The sequence below is a fragment of the Nipponia nippon genome, unplaced genomic scaffold (assembly GCF_047370975.1).
Source record: "Nipponia nippon isolate SJK-2023a ecotype South Korea unplaced genomic scaffold, ASM4737097v1 scaffold_9, whole genome shotgun sequence".
Taxonomy (NCBI): domain Eukaryota; kingdom Metazoa; phylum Chordata; class Aves; order Pelecaniformes; family Threskiornithidae; genus Nipponia; species Nipponia nippon.
Genome location: NW_028262413.1, coordinates 22,847,459 through 22,864,242, shown reverse-complemented (window position 1 = coordinate 22,864,242; position 16,784 = coordinate 22,847,459). Strand labels below are relative to the sequence as shown.

Genomic DNA, 16,784 nt, shown 5'->3' with positions numbered 1-16,784 from the left:
CCTCCCCTCAGCTTTATGAAATGTCTGCAGTCTATCTTCATTTTAAAAAAATGCTCTAGTATATGCTGTTTAACAGGTTTAAATTGTGGCATACTACTCTACAAAACACATCCTTCTTAGCTGGCTAAATCCTAGGGTACAGACTGTAGTTCCCAAAAGTTGTGGTTGTTGACTTAATGCATAGTGATTAAAGCCCTGTTGATAAAATAATTACTTGTTCTTTAAGTGATAGAAAGAATCTGGGAAACAGAACAAAAATGTTTTGTAACTGTTACGTCACTGTTAGAAAAGTTATTTATAAAACGGTGGAACTAAGATTTTACATAATGATAGGCAAGGACATTCCAAAGTCCAAGTCCACGAGTCGTGGCTAGTAATAACAAAATTTCTTTTCTTCTGATGAATTTTCTCCTGTGAACTGATAAATTAATTGGGTATTTTTACTGTCTACTTTATGCTGTCATTTCATAGTGTTTTACATATACTGAATATTTTTTTCCTTTATGCGATATTTTTTCTGTCTCTTACTGCATCTTTCAGAAAGCAGCAGGAGAGGATAACATTTGAAAACAAACACATTCCTTTTATAACAAATACTTCTTTATGTATCATTGCACTTTTTAATTTACAAGCTTTTTCAGCCCATATGATACCAAGATTCTTGGCTTTTATTCAGGCCTCATGGCTGTAACTCTCTTCCTTTCAAAATGGCCCAAAATGTAATGTGTCGTTATCTGCCCAAATTGCAAATAGTATAAAACGATGACTTGTTAACTGTCTTGTCTCCTGACTGTTGTATTTAATAACATTGCTAAACAAATCCAAATGAAGCCATTGGTTATTACATGGAAGCAATATTCCTTGATATCCAGAGGAAAGGGTAGCTCTCTTCTCTGTCAACTACTTTGACGCTCATAATGCTAGAGCAAACAAGAATGCTGCATTCCCAACAAACAGGGATTCCTCATTGTCTGAAAATTTTGTGGGGAAACAATTGAATGGAGCAGTTTATCCTAACTGTTCTGTGGATGAATATCACTTTAAATTGAAATACATTGCCATACAGATGTTAGTTTTGTTGCTTTGGCAAAAACTATATAGATTAAGTTGCAAGATTGTTTCAGTAAGTCTTTTTAGGAGCAAGTGTTATGATTTGCCAGTGTACAGAAATGTATATTATTATTATTTGCCATTTGAGATGACAAGATTTAGACACAGTCAGTTGGTTAAGAATCATTTAACATGGTCTTTGCATCCACCATTTCACTACCGGGAAATTTTATGGAAGTTGCTATATTTTGAAGAATTCATAGCACAAAAGTGACATTTCTGTCTTTGTAAAGGAAAGTATCAGCCATAGGATGTACTTAGTTATTATTAATGCTGCTTCACAAGCAACAGTAAACCTGAACTCCGGTGATACTTTAGAAGAATCAGGAAAGTACTTAATAAATATGTAGGAAGGGAGGGAGAAATTATTTAATGTGTTTTGAGGACATTTGTTAAGCATTAACCTTTGATAAACAATATGTTTATCAATGCAAGAAGAATCCACATGAAGCCATTTGATAATACTCGTTTACTGTGCTCTTTGGTCAACCTGTCACTCACCACTTTCAACACTTTGTCTATTTCTATAGTTGAAACTCTGCTTTCTTTAAGCCTAATCAGACATCCCAGAATGATCTTCCAGAGACCCACAATAAATGTTACCACCTTCTGTTTTCCCCCTTACATCAAGTACATCACATTCCTTGTTTCAGTTGTTCTCTGGTGTCTCTCATTTTCCCATCATGTGCCACTGCGAAGAGCCTGGCTCAGTTGGTACTGGACAGCAGCTAACAGGTCATCTCAAATCCCTCCCCCATGCTGAATAAGCCTGTTTCCCCTCAGATTCTTCTCACAGGGTATGTGCTCTAATTACCTGACCACCTTGATGGTTCTCTACTGAACTTGCTCCAGTATGGAGGGCCCAAAACTGGACACTGTATTTTAGTTGGAATCTAGTAAGTGCCAGATAAAGGGGAATACTCACCTCCCTTGATCTACTGGCTTTGCTCCTTTCAATACAGCTCAGGATGCTGCCAGAACACACTGCTGGCTCCAGGGCCTTTTCAGCACAGCTGCTCCCCAGCCAGTCAGACCCCAGCATGCATCTTTGCAAGGGGTGAATGACACACACTCCCTGTGTACTCCCTCCCAACAGGAAAAGGTGAAAAAGCATATATGAAGAGATGTTCAAGACTTTGTCTAATGTACTTATGGAAAGCTCCAGTTCTACAGTGATTATATGGAGTCATGAAAAATCTTACAGGAGTTAATAGCTGGTTTAGTACGCTGCTATCCAGTACCAGCCAGTGCTAAGAGCTCTGCTGCCCAAAAAATCCAAAGCTAAGAGCAGATCAAAATAACCAGCTTTTGTAAGTAAATGGGCATTCAGTAGTGAAACAATTAGCACAAAGGTGGCTCCTTGCCTTTGTTCACCTAGGTTATTCTGTCATATTCCTTCTGAACAACGGGTATTTATTCTCTGTTCTTTATCCTGTCCTCATTTGGTACTAGAGATGGTCCCCCTGAAGGCCTGCTACCAATCTCTTGTTTCATAGGTGTTTTTTCTTAGTATCCTCAGATGAATTTAACACAATGCTCCAGCAATCCTAACTTCTGTCTGTCTTTCTTAGAACAAAATTGTCCCCAAAGTAATTACAAAATCAGGAATTGCTTTAAAAGGTTACTAAGTGACAGACACGGCTTATTTACAAAGCTGAAGCACTTAAATCGAGGAAATAAATAATTAAGAATTTTGTGTCTATATTGCATATGTGATACACTTATACAATATAAAAGAGTATATGATCATATTTTTTTTGTAACCTGTGGCTAGTACAGTTCATTTTGTATTTTGATTTTAATATCTAAGTTATATTGAGGGACTTTTAAATAAGAAATACTGAGACTAAATTTTTTTCTAAAGAATTTGCAATTGTTATTTCTTGTCAGGAGTTACATACTTGTAAATATAGTTTGACAGAGAGACTATACAAAATTTTTACTATAAAATGATGGGTTTAAATTATAGTTCTGATTGGTATTTATATATAGTTGTCATGTTTATGTTTCAATAGAATTGTCTGAAATGTATGTCTGTATGCCTACCGGAGAAAATAGTGTTTACTTAGGATCAGAACTGGTATTTTTGTAATTACTTATATTTTTTTTTATCATGTATCAGACTGATTCATGCCATATGGAAATATTTTTCTTAGAGTTTTCTAAAGATGCTGTCAAGCAAATTAGCTATATTTTGTCTTTAGGAATACATCTTCCTTTAAATTAGGTAATCTGGTTCATAATACTTGCATACTCTGTGTGTGTCTGCAGTGTGTGTTCTTAATGATTTAAAATAAGACAGTTACTAAAACTTCAACGGGACAGCTTTTCAAGCTTCCAAATTGTAAGGAGTGAGTTGTTATTAGCCTCCCAAAAAGTACTTTTTGCACACTGAGCATGCTGCAAGGCAGACTGATTCGTACGAGCTGAAGCTACCATCTCTGCATAGCTCTGCCAGAGGAGACTGAACAAGGACTCCTTAGCTTCAGGTGAGGTTATTGGATCAGTTCATACCCACCTTCAGCAACAAGTTAAACTGAAGGGGCATATTCATGATTGGTTCAAGACAACTTTGCCATTGCTCTGAAAGATCATCACACCTTCCTCCCTATGCAGTCTGCATGCTTTCAGTACCATGTGGCTGCGTAATTAGTGTTAACCCTTCAAACAAAAGGGAAATCCCTATTTTTCAGTTACATCAGTGAATTAAGCTATATGGTGAATCAGATTAACAGGTGCTAGTTTCAATGCAGGGAGACAGCAAGGATATGCAGCTGGGATGGCAAGTCTTTGGTGACAGTATGGTATTAGTTTGGCTTAAGCAAGTCATTAAATCATGCCATTATTTGCCTGACTTTCCCTGGAACAAAGAGTGAGCACTCATCTGGCTCCTTCTGCCAGCAGAAGTGATGGGAACAGTGACAAACAGGCGTGTCAGTTGGTGTATGTGTTTGCAAAGAAAGTATCTGCTTACGGGTCTAATACATACTGTAGTCTCGGCAATGAAAGCAAAACCACAACAAACTGAAGATCACGTAAAAAGCTAAATGATTCAGACTCCTTACACAAAAGAGAAGTGACAAGTAGGGGAGCATGAACTTCAAATGCCTGAGGGAAAGAGCCTACCTGGGGTGCGTGGGCTGGGAGGAAGACTGCTGTCTGAGCTCCTAAGAAGGTCAAACCTGTGGTCTGTGCTGTTCCCAGCAGGACACTCAGAGCTTCAGCAACTTTGTACATTCAGTCCTGTGAACACACAGACATAAATGCTTGAGTAAAAAATGTGTAGGGATGCTGTGAGATCTTGCTGGTGACATTTTGAGGTTGCTCTATCACTGTTGAAAGGCTGTGGAAATTGGGGAGGACCAGGCAAATGTCGTACTCATCTTCAGAAAGAGGAAGAAATCCTGGAAACTACGGGCTGGTCAGACTTGTTTTGGTCCCTGAGAAGACCATGGAGCAATTCTTCCTGGAAAAATTAAATTTTGACCCCACTTTGAGCAGGCAGTTGGCTTTGTCACCTCCCAAAATCTGTCCCAACCTCAATGATTCTGTGATTCTATGGAATGTACTTATACAGAGTTTTTCAAAATCCAGTACGCAGCACAAGGCCCAAGACTGGCTTGCTCAGTCACGCAGCAGGTAAATCACTTTTATTTATACTATGTGAAAAGTATAAGCTAAAACAATTTTTTTTTTAATTTAAAAACTTTATAATTCTTCTGTATGCACAGAATCTCTCAGACCCAAGAGTTGGGTAATCATCATTAGCCTTGTTCTGCACTTGACCTAATCATGTATTGAGATGTAAAACTACATAACAGACACAAAGGTCTAGGGGGAGACTTGAGTACAGAGAACATCATACATAAACCTGCTATGAACTTGTTTGTCTCTAGTAATTGTCTGTTGACTGCTCTAAATCATTATCTGTTCCATTGCTTTGTGGTTTTCTGAGTCCATTACAGCCCCTTCCCCTTCTCTGAGAAAACTCTTACCAGGACTGCGAAGTACTTTTTCATTGGATTGATTCCTTTTAAGCTGTACATACATCATTGGGGATCTAAATGCCTGGCTAGCACAGGAAAGCGATCTGATCACTACAGTCTTTTCCAAAGTGAAAGTTTCTGCTCAATCATGCAGCAGAGTCAAGAAGATACAAACAAAATACTAATGTGCAAAAGAAATAAATGGTAAAATGATTCCATGTTGTTTGGTATAAAACATCACTGGCGCATTATGTTAAGTTGTTGTCAGCTCTTTAAAAGAAAGAGGTTCAGAGAGAGGGGAACTCATAAATAACAGGCCCACAATATGGGAAGATTAAAAAACCCCGCAGTATTTGCTTATGTCCTATCTCAGTTGAGAGGAGATGCAGAATATAAGGAATGGCACAAAAAGACAAGCAGTGATCTCCTTTATCATTTGGGAACAGAGAAGTAAAAGTGCAACAGGAGGACAGAAAATACAAAGTTTGTAAAAGGAGATTCTTTGGTTTCATTGCTACTATATATTGAAGCCAAGAGCTTTGAAAGAGTCAAAAAGGATTAGAGATTTATACAGAGAATGAGAACATCCACAGTTACTTTACTTAAAAGCTCCTGGAATATAAACCATCATGTTCCAGGACATTAGACAACCTATAAAACAAGAGGATTTTAAAAGAAATTTTCCCTATGAGCAGGATATTGTGTTTGTCCACTGAGTTATTTGGCTTCTTCCTCAGGAATGTCTAGTACTGGGAACTTAAACCCTGATACTAAACTCCTAGATCTTATGCTGCTGGATTTAGGCAAAAGTATGTAACCTAAGCATTTCGTCTTCCTGCCCAGATGTAGTGTCTGTTCTACCACCTAAAAAAGGACACATGACTAGACTGACCAGATCTTTGACTGACTTTATTGAAACCTATATTTGCTGGCATTCTTTTATACATTTTATGTATTCTATATATATATGTATTTTAATTGTCTCATATTTCCTTATAAAACAGCATCAGTGCTCTCAGGTGATACTGCCACATCCTACTCCAGTTGTTACTGCCCCTTTAGCAGAACTGGCAAAACCATGTCAGTACCTCAGACAACATGCTAGCGAAAACCCACTTGTAGTTTCAGTGACACACCAGATGATGAACTGGAGTGGCTTGGCTCTGGGCTAACATCTTGTTTTGCTAACTCTGCTAGAGAAGGTGACAAAGGGCTAGGGCTGGACAAACAAAAGTGATAATTTCATAACCTGCCACAGAAGGATGCATCAGAGCTCACCTGCAGAAACCCAGAGTGTCTCAATTGATACAGATATCAGCTCTGAGCAGCCAAGCGTGGAAAGGTTCTCCAGTGTATATTATCCTTAAATCATGAGCAGAGGACTAGAAAAACGTGATGCCAGAATGTATTACATATAAGGGAGATTTATGACAAGGTTATTGAATCAAGTCCTATCTTTTGATTCAGGAAATCTTGCTAGCCAGTGTCTTACTGTATGCTTTGTCTTATTTAGTTGCAGATCTGGGACACGGCTGGCCAGGAGAGATTCCGAACTATCACACAGAGTTACTACCGCAGCGCCAATGGAGCAATCCTAGCCTATGATATCAGCAAGAGAGGCTCTTTCCTGTCCATTCCTCGCTGGATCGAGGATGTGAGAAAGTATGCCGGTTCCAACATAGTACAATTACTGATTGGTGAGTTAAAAATATTAATACCAAGCGCTACGGATTACTGTACAATGTAATTAGTTGCAATACTTGTTTAAGATGGTTAACAGTTCTATTTTTGGTTGAAGTTAAGATGTATGTAATAGATCCGACTGAAAATTTTCCCAGTATTTTTTTTTTTTATTAGAAAGTGGTGATTCATCAAAACAGAAATGTTTTGCTTTGATTAAATTCTGTTAAGAAGTAGCCAGCTTTGTATCAGAAGCCAGCTCTGAATCAGAAGCCAGCTCTGAATCCTTTGCATCTCGCTTAATGGAGAACTGGGTACCCAAGATGTCCAGGTTCTGAGGCACAACCGCTGTGGAGCTCCTCTCCTGATAAGGGCCATAAGGCTTCCAGGGCCCAAAGAAGCCCCATTGTATCCAGCCGATGTGTTTTGGCAAACTGGAACACCCACATACTTAAGCAGACAGTGGATTTCGGAAGGACTTTGGGGCAATCAGGGTTTGTCAGTTCTCTGCTAGAAGTTCTGCTTCCCAGCCCCAATGTTTCTGACTCCGATGTGGCTCTTGGGGCCTGTAGACCCACTAATACAGCATCAGTAGTATTCTAGATTTCCGTAAGAACCAGCAGACTGCTGTTGTTTTCACAAAATGGCTTTAGCTTTCATTTCTAGCCCATTTTTCTTCTGTTAAGGTCTACAGCCACCACTGTTCAGTTACTGACTTTTTCTGTTATCTATATGAGTCATACAGAAATACAGGTTGGAAAGGGCTTAGGAAGTTATCTAGTCCAACCTCCTGATCAAAGCAAGGCTAATGTCAGGTTGGTCAGGGCCTTTTCAGTCAAAATTTGAAAATCTCCAAGAATGGAAATTCTGCAGTTTCACTGGGCAACCTGAGAACCTCCTGCTTACTCTGACATAAATAGTCATTATAAATTACTCTGTTGTTTTCTTTTTCTTCCAGGAAACAAGTCTGACCTAAGTGACCTTCGAGAGGTTCAGCTGGAAGAAGCTCAGAGTCTGGCTGAACACTATGATAATATCATCTGTGCCATAGAGACCTCTGCGAAAGACTCCAGCAATGTGGAGGAGGCTTTTGTGAAGATGGCTACAGAGCTCATGATGAGGCATGGAGGCCCTATGTTCAGTGAGAAGAATACTGACAGCATTAAGCTTGACAGCAAAGACGTTGTGGAAGGCTGGGGGTGTGGTTGCTGATATGAGCTAGGTGATACCCCTAACTTTACTGGAATTTAGATGGTGCTTCACCCTAATGCTGAGTAGCACGGTAGCCATATTCTCCTCCTCCTGTGAAACCAGCAATTTTGTAGAAGTTAGACACAATCCTGTTTGCTTTGGTGTCTTATTTTTAAAAAGGGACTTTTGAGAGGTAGTCCTAAAAGTCAAGCCCTCTGAAAAACTTACTCAACATTTGTCCCCACCATTTTCTTTTCTGTAATCTTCATACAAGTTACAAAAGTGGAGGAAACAACTTTGAACTGGTGATGTGGAGTGGGGAGACAGATGGTTGGGGAAGAGACTGATGCACACCCAAAGTTCTGAAGCATTTAGCATGGGACTGTTGGCAAAGGAGGTCACTTTTGGAATAGGCAGTCTTGACAGTGTCTCTTTAAATCCTCAGCACTCCACCAATGACCAGAAAGTGACAGTGTCTTTAAGAAAGGTATTTCAAGTGTCAGAATTCCCAACGTTTTGATTACAGGACCAAATAGCAGTCATGTGTCCTAGGGCATACAGGTTGCTAGTTATTATTGGAACAGGCCCAGGTGGGGAAATCTTCTCTCAGGTTTTGTTATAATTTAAGTTATCATTTTAACAAAAAGCAAAATCAGCCCGAGCAATATCACATGACTTGCTGTCAAGCAGGATTTGACCAGTGTAGTTATTTTAAATACAGCCTTGAGGGGAGGGTAGATGCATTTCATTTGTTATTGTTTGCACAGTGATAGCTCCCTCTCCCAAGTGGGTATTATTGAGTTTTTGCCCTCAGGTCGCTTAATTTCATTCCATAACTCAAGACCTGCACCACTGGAAACAGGAACTGAAGAAACCTTGAGCTGACTGGTAGCCATGATCTCCTGCCATGTGCCTAACGGTCACCTACAGGGTTAATTCTGGTCATTCATTTGACATTATGTTACCAGAGTGTTTATTGCTTAAGTGGCATAAGTGGATTTGGGTTTTGTTTTGTTGTTTGTTTTTTTTTTTTTAAACCATCTCTTTAAATACAATCTGGGCATATAATGGCAAAGACGACCTCAGAATAGCTGAAAACTGCATGCATTGCAACTTCCTGGTTGTAAGAAACCGGAGTCTTTTCAAGTGATTCCCTTCCAACTTTGTACTCAACTGTTTCCCTCTCCCTATCACAAGTTACCAATTGCTTTTCATTCTTGAAAACACTCAGCAGGAAAATCTTTCACTGTTGATCAAGTCTACATTGCTAAGTAAAATAGATCTCATAATTCAACTACGTATAGTTGTCTTTCAGATTCAGCTCTGTATTAGATGTTGTAGATGCAGCTGAAGTACTGATGACACCACTCCTCTCTGGATTTACATGGTCAAGCACCTTACAAAAATGGATTTGCAAAGGGAGCAGAAGCAGGATTATTTTTAACTCTGCAGTTAAAGCAAAGGTGTTCATAGGTGACAAGTGATTTTTGCAATCCTGACACTTTGAAGGAGCTCATTTGCAGAAAGCACCCACTTAAAGTGGAGTCACTTGTCCTTTTTGAAAATCTTGATGAAAAAGGACCTGGACTGGTTTGCTACTAGGGCTACACCAGGTTTTAGCCATTCTACATATCCAGTATCATGAAAATCAGGAAGATTTAAGAAAGGGCTAATGGATCCTAATTTCAGTACAATTCATCTTCCTACAGAAAATATTAAACCATTCTCTGGTCTTTCTGGTTTTTTTAACTGAGGTAGATAATTGAGGAGTTCGTACGCTTTGTAGCCTGTTTGCTTCTAATCTAAGGGGTTAGCTTTCAAGTTTTATAGTTGTAGGATTGAAAGGGCCTTAAATTTTTTAATTAGTATACTTTTCACAATTCTAATGTTTCATATGGAAGAGCAGGTTGAGCTGCAGTACTCAGTAGTATTTTTGAATAGTTTTCCAGGACATTCCCAGCTCTCCTACATCCAAAGATAACAGGCAATTAGTGTCCAGCAGTAGCTAAACACTGAAAATGAAAATTGTCTGAACTCTAGATTTGTTAGTGATTAGCAAACCCTGTATTCCACTCTTGGGAGAAACTATGAAGACAGTCCATGCCAAAATTCAGTCCTGATGACTGCTTTTCCTCCTGGTTAGATGGTCCTTAAGATACAGAATACTCGCAAGCATTTGACTTTATGTCATGACATATTATAGTTTACATCTGTAGGTCACAGTCCTACAGTTCTGCATGCTTGAACATGGACCCTCAGATAAGCTCAGCCTCCCACTATTTGCAGGATTAGTGCCAAATTATTTAAGCCATGCTGAATAAAAATTCACATACTTAAGAACAGTATTGCTACTACTCAGACTGAAATCAGTAGTTTACATAGTAACTCATCTTAAAACTGGAGCGAGATGCAAAATGAACATAAATCCTGCTTCCAATACAGTCAGTGAATGATTGTGTTTTTACAGTAGATGGGAGAACTGAGGAATTATTGATCTATTTCCTTAGTTTTGATGTTTGTTTAGTAAACAAGTAAAATTAGACCAAGCACTAAACTTTTCCTTACAATTTGCCCCCATGTATCTCTTAAGCTAGTCTTGAAGGCTGAGGCTCTGTCTGCAGGTTAGTCTGTCTCAGTCAGAAAACATGAAATACAGTACCAGTGATTTGTTTGCTGTGTTTTCAAATGAAGGCACCAATTCAGATTAGTTTTCATTTTGCTGTAGAAAACTAAGACTGTGGCTTTAAGTCAGGTTTGTCTTCTAACTCTTGGCTCTTTTATGTTGTAACAAGTGTAATACAAGTTTGCATGCTGTACCTAACTGAACAAAAGGGAACAAAGAAAGAGACTGAAGACTGGGTTTATTTTTTCAGGTTAGTAGCAGATACGAATGACAGTGCTTGGGCTATCAGTAGTAAAAGGCTATTTCAATTACCAAACCCTTTCTTTGTCTATTAGTAATAGCACAATAGTCACTAGGCTGATAGCTTCTTGACCAGAAATAAATTAAACAGTAAATGTAACTTAGAGCTTTTTACTCCCCTTCTGAAGATTTTTAGTAAATCTGTAATTCACACACATAGTTATGTAATTCAAGTATTAGGAAGGCAGCCCTGTTGGTTTAATTCCATTAACCCTATTAAAACCAAAAGGATACCTGGGTGAAGAGAATAAGTAGCAATAAACCTGAGCTTTGCAGGTAAAAACCTCAGTTTTAAATCTTAGGTTACAAATGTGCACTGATGTACATCAAGTGAATAATCCAGTAGTGCATGATCAGAGTTCACAGCATAAACATTTGCCAAGAAACTTGTTTACTGGCAGTTGAACATTAACAAGACTATGGTGCAGTAATTGCTTTTAAGCAGATCTCCTTGGCTGACCATGTATTTGCATTAGTATTTATCATTTATTTTTGGCAGTACCCAAAGTGTGCAAAATATTACAAAAACACAGAAGGGGACATTGATCCCTGCCTCGTAACACTTAGGAGTGGAATGCAGAGGCAAATACTGAAATGAAATCATCAGCACAATGTGGTTCCCAGGAGTGTGGGTGTTGTTATCCTTTGTATTGATCTTGATTTGAGCTAATTTTATCTCCAGTTACTCATCTAGTCCATCATCATGGGTGGAACTTGCACAAATATTTATAATTATGTAAATATAATACCAAATAAATGTCAGCCCAGAAACCTGCTAACATTTGCTTTGCAAAATGAATTTTTTTAAAAATGAACATACTTAAGAACAGAGGAAAAGTCCTAATGATTTTATCATTCTCACTGTACTGGAAAGCAGGTCACTTTTGGGGGGGGGAAACTACAAAACTAAATGAAGCCCAGCTAATACTGCATAGATTTCTAAGAACTTCATGAAAAGTGGAGCTCTTGCTCAGTTTTTATTTTGCCTTTAAAGAAGATAATTATTTGAAGAATATGCAATATACATGTGTTACTGCAGTAGTACATTACAGTATGTATACACACATGCAGTAGCACCCTTAAATAACATTAAAGCCTTTCCTTGATTTGCCCCAGATTTACACTTTCGTTATTTAATCCCATAGTCCCAGCCAGTTGACCATTTGAATGTCTTTTGCCATCTCATGCCAATCCTGAGGAAACTGGGAGATGATAACATTAATTTCTCCTCATGGGATTGTTTTACTTAATGTTATAAAGAGAGTCTCTTTAAATCAAGACGAATTTATCTGTTATTTCATTAATAGAAATTGTTTGTCTTTCTTTACCTATCCTGCTTCCAAAATATTTATATATTAACAGACCACTGAAGTTTACCCTATTGCATTATTTTGGGTAAACAGTGTGCTGGAGGAAGATGAAGTGAGAACAATACATGCTTTGTGAAACTGAAAAATAAAGTTACTCTCCTTTTGCTACATTCCAACCTTGGAGAGTGCTCAGTTTAACCCCTGTCAGTCATTCTCTGTGGAGACTTCACAGAAACAAACCAGGTTACGGGCAGAGTGTGCAACCAGTAAACAGGGAAAATGCAAGGAAATTGGAGCAAGCATATACTCTTGTGAAAAGGCAGTTCTCACACGACTCACTTTGCCCCACTAGCTGATGATGATTCCCACCCTTGTGGTATAAGAAGTGAGGCAATTAAAGAGCAACAGATCCAAGGATCGGTAGTTCTTGGTGGAATCGAAATGAATCCCAAAGTTTAGGCTAATCACCCTAGCCACTTAATTATCCTTTCTCAAATGATACTAGGTTGTTTCATCAACTAAAAAGCATTCTAGATTTACAAATTTGGCAATAAAAGATGCCATATTGTTAATGTAGATTAATAGTTACATTTTATTACAGTTGTATGAAGTATAGTGACTTCAGAGTCACAGAGAAGAGTCCTTTATAATTGGGCTGTTCTCAGATTTGACAATTTTTTTCCGTGCTATAAGAAGAGATTAATAGATTTGGGAAATACTGTCCCAGTTTTACTTCTGTTGTATCTTTTGGTGTTGATCATCCCACTGACATTTCAGTTGAAGAACCAGCCTCCTGGGTATCTTAGTTTTTACTGGCCAGGTGATGTTAGATTCCTTTTAACTCTTGAATTGGGCTGTAGAGCTATTCGAAACAGCAAAAAATCTCAAATGGAACCATTTAATTGCAATCCCCACTGCGTACTTTAGAGAAGAAAAAAACACCAACTATTCCACAACTAGATGTTCTGATTTCCAGCACAAGTTTAGCCCTCTGCATCCTTTTTATCATTTCATTTTAGTTTACTTGGAAAAGAGCAGGGTTACAAAATCAGAACAAACCAACCAACTCAAATGTATATTTGCTATCCATGGAATTGTTGCCAGAGGTTAGATAAAAATAGCCAGCATATTCTGCTATCCTGATCTTAGATAACATATTTTTAATATGACTGAAAAATGTTAAAATGCACTTTAAAAATAATTCTTTGAAGCACAAAAGGGTTGCTATTTTTTTTTCAGTGTCTTTTCTCACAAGGGTTTCTATTACTTGAATACCGATAAAGGCAGTTACCTGTATTACACTCCTAACGAGGCATCACTGAAGACAGACTGTGTCAAAATTGTCTTGTTCTTCCATATGAGTCAGTGGCCAGTGGAAAACAAGGGAACAGAATAACTTCACAAGAATGAGAAAAGTGAAGCCTGAGTAACAGTGAGGGAAGATTTTCTGTTAAGTCCAACTAAATGTGTTATGTTTAATCAATGCTTACTCAGTTCAAAGAAAATACTTTCCTTCCCAAAGGTAAAATAATACACTACACAAATAGTTACGGGTTTTCCTGTTCACTTTTTGTACAACAGAAATTTGCTGTCTATACTGAAGAAGAATGGATTGATAAAATAGTTAAGTGTATGGTAACAGCATAGTCTAACATTCAGAGAGCTGTTAAATTGGCTTAAAGCTGTATTTAGAACCTATTCCTTCCATTATGAGGTAAAAAGTATGTCTTTCTCCCTCAGGATACCATTTGAAAACCTTTAGAAGATCCAAGATTGTACCTTGATAAAAATTTATTGGGGCTCTCTTTATCATTAAAAAAGTAACTTTCCATGTTTCTTTTGCAAGATATTTTTAGACTTCAATTGCGATATTTCCAATTTGATTATCCAACTGACCTGCTGACACTGATTTCCACTTACTTTCAACCTCAAATTTAACAAAAAACTGAGGATTAATCTTCCTATCACAAAGCGCTGAAGGGCCACCAGACAGACTATAACCAACAGTTATGCACATGTATAGCTATCAATCTATCTCCTGCTCCTGTGACAGTTACTTAAGATCTGTAATGTGTGTATATAATACACTGTACTCTGAAATCAATCAAGTCCAGCTTTGTGATCGTTCATCTGTGTAGGTAGTGTAGTTCAGGGTAAGGTGATAGGTAGGTACAGCAGCTTTACAAAGCTGCTTCTGTTTAAGCCATTTCTGTCTAAGGCTTACCTAGCCCCTTCAAAATTTGCTATTACAGCTAAATTACTACAGGTGAACTATTTTATTTTCCTTTAGTCATAAACGTAACATTTAAAAAATCTTACATTTACATCTTTCAATTTTAAAGCCTAGACTAGGATACTAAGAACAGTAGTCACCTATTTTAAGCTTTCAGAAGAACATATACCTTATCATCAACTACTCTGTACGAGTTTAAACCTTAATTCCCCCATAAACTCACTCAAACATCTTAAAGTACACACTATTCAGATGTAATAGCTAGCTAAAAGGATCCCAGTTTCTGTAAATCTTAGCTTAGAGAAAGTACCTTACATATGACCAAAATTGTGGCAAGCTAGCAGTTATGATTTCTAATTGTTCCATCAATACAAAAAAACCTTACGACACAAAGATTATCTTCTCCAGATAAAAGCAGAGGAAAATATTAAATGGAAGGCTGTATTTCCTTAGAAATTGTCTTTTTAAGGCACCTGACCAATACAATCTGTATACTTCCAAAAGACAGTCTTTCCAGAAACCGCTAAGTAACAGCCCATTACACTGCACTGTGCTGTAAAACAGGTGATGATCAACACCCATTTTTTCTGCAATAAATTCTATGAGCAATATAGCCTCATATGAAGAAGTGAGGGAGTGATTTTAGGTACCTAACTATTGTATGTGAAAACAAGGGTATGAAAGACTGTCCTTTGCACACGGCATGCAGACTTGTCTTGACAATTTGAAGGCACTTTTAAAAGTGAGTTAAGAGCTGAATTTCCAGAGACATTAAAGCTGCAGACAGATGCCTACCAATGTATTCAAAAGCATCTAGTTACCATTGCAAAAAAGCACAGAACTTGTACGGAACTGGTTTTGCACTAAAGGGGAATAGTTATCAGGAAAAAAAAAATTGATTAATGTGAAAGGCAGAACATCCTGATTATTCTGTATTTTTCCTGTCCATTCCCTATGCCAATGCTGTGTGCAAGTAAGCATTTTTTCCCTTTATAAATGGTATTAAAATAGATTAGTCTAAGTGTGAAAAGTAGTTTGGTACTTGACAAAGTAAAATGCTATATACATTTTATTAAGAGTGGTAATATTGATGAGGAGAATAACTTTGCTAATACAGTTTGGTGGTGTAATATAAGGGATTCACCAGATAAACTTAAGTGTTGGAATGGTGCTGCGTACACATACCATTTCAAAACCAGGGGAAGTCAACGGACAAGATCAGACACTGTCCTGCTTGCCAGACATTAAATAGATACAGACATATACCGAGCAGAAGGTGAATTTAGATATTTGTCACAGTTTTTAAAGATTTCTATTTTATAAGTCTGTAAGGAGAAATGCTAAGATTTTTGATAGTCAGATATGCTCAGTGCTGTCAACCAGCTTTTCCCTCTTTTGTGCCTCACTCACTGATATCTGACAGATATAAACCCCACAACTCCAGAGACTAGAGAGCATTCAAGTGAGTCTGGCTCACACACCTGTTGGGGAGAAAAGAAAAATCTCTAATTCATATTGAATTTATTCACTGCATTCCAAAATTATTTGAGGGGTTTGGATAATAACAGCGTTAAAATTATTCTGCATTTTCTAGGATGAATCTGTTGCTGTTTTTCAAGGTTTCTTTAAGAGATGCAGGCTCTACATTTCTAATCATCAGTAACTACTTTGCTTTTAAACTTTCTTATCACAATACTGAATAGATCATTTGGAATATGAGGAGACAAGGGAGCAAGCTTGCATACTACAGTAATTTTTTATACTTTATCTTCATCTATTTATGAATTTATTATGAAAAATATTTTTAAACATATGAAACCTGCTTTTTGTTGTGAATTTTAGCAAAGTAGTGGATACATTGTACTGTGTATCATTAAAAAGGTTTAATTAAAGTAAACATTTGGCAATTAATATCTTTTGTTGCTATTTTATGCATGTACCTTGCTGTGGTTTATTATCAGAAACAAAATCAAGTTTTAAGAAATTATGTATCCTATTTTACAGTGTTGTATCGTCTTCTACTTTTACACAAGATACGATCTAACGTACTCTTTATTAAACAAAGAGTGCTTACCTCTCTTCCTCTTACCTTTACAACTGCCTATCACTTACATAAATGCATGCACATTAAATTGTTTCAAATTAGTAAGCTCTCCAACATAACTGGCCGGAAGATGAAGAATGAAAGCCAAAGTCCTCAGTGTTGGAGAAGTGCGGATAACTTCTTCAGTTCTGACAATTAACTGTAAACCATGTAGTTACAACTGTACCTTCTCAAGGGAACATTTAGATCCTGGATTTTATTTAATTGCTGTAAATTAAACAAAGCAACACCCTTTTCTTTTTACTTG

At 37.5% G+C, this 16,784-nt stretch overlaps 1 protein-coding gene and 1 long non-coding RNA gene across 2 annotated transcripts in view; one reads left to right on the top strand and one right to left on the bottom strand.

Annotated features, from left to right (window-relative positions):
• LOC148050179 (uncharacterized) overlaps positions 1–4,350 on the bottom strand; it is a 19,426-nt gene extending 15,076 nt beyond the window's left edge. The window contains exon 1 of the long non-coding RNA XR_015701515.1: positions 4,237–4,350. This is a non-coding gene — a long non-coding RNA (uncharacterized LOC148050179). The remainder of the gene's footprint in view (positions 1–4,236) is intronic.
• The window catches only part of RAB43 (RAB43, member RAS oncogene family), a 20,602-nt gene extending 3,858 nt beyond the window's left edge, over positions 1–16,744 (top strand). Inside the window, exons 2-3 of the mRNA XM_087744762.1 lie at positions 6,610–6,793; positions 7,735–16,744. Coding sequence (XP_087600888.1) covers positions 6,610–6,793; positions 7,735–7,988 — 438 coding nt within the window. The 3' untranslated portion in view covers positions 7,989–16,744. The remainder of the gene's footprint in view (positions 1–6,609; positions 6,794–7,734) is intronic.
• The last annotated feature ends 40 nt before the right edge of the window (positions 16,745–16,784 follow it).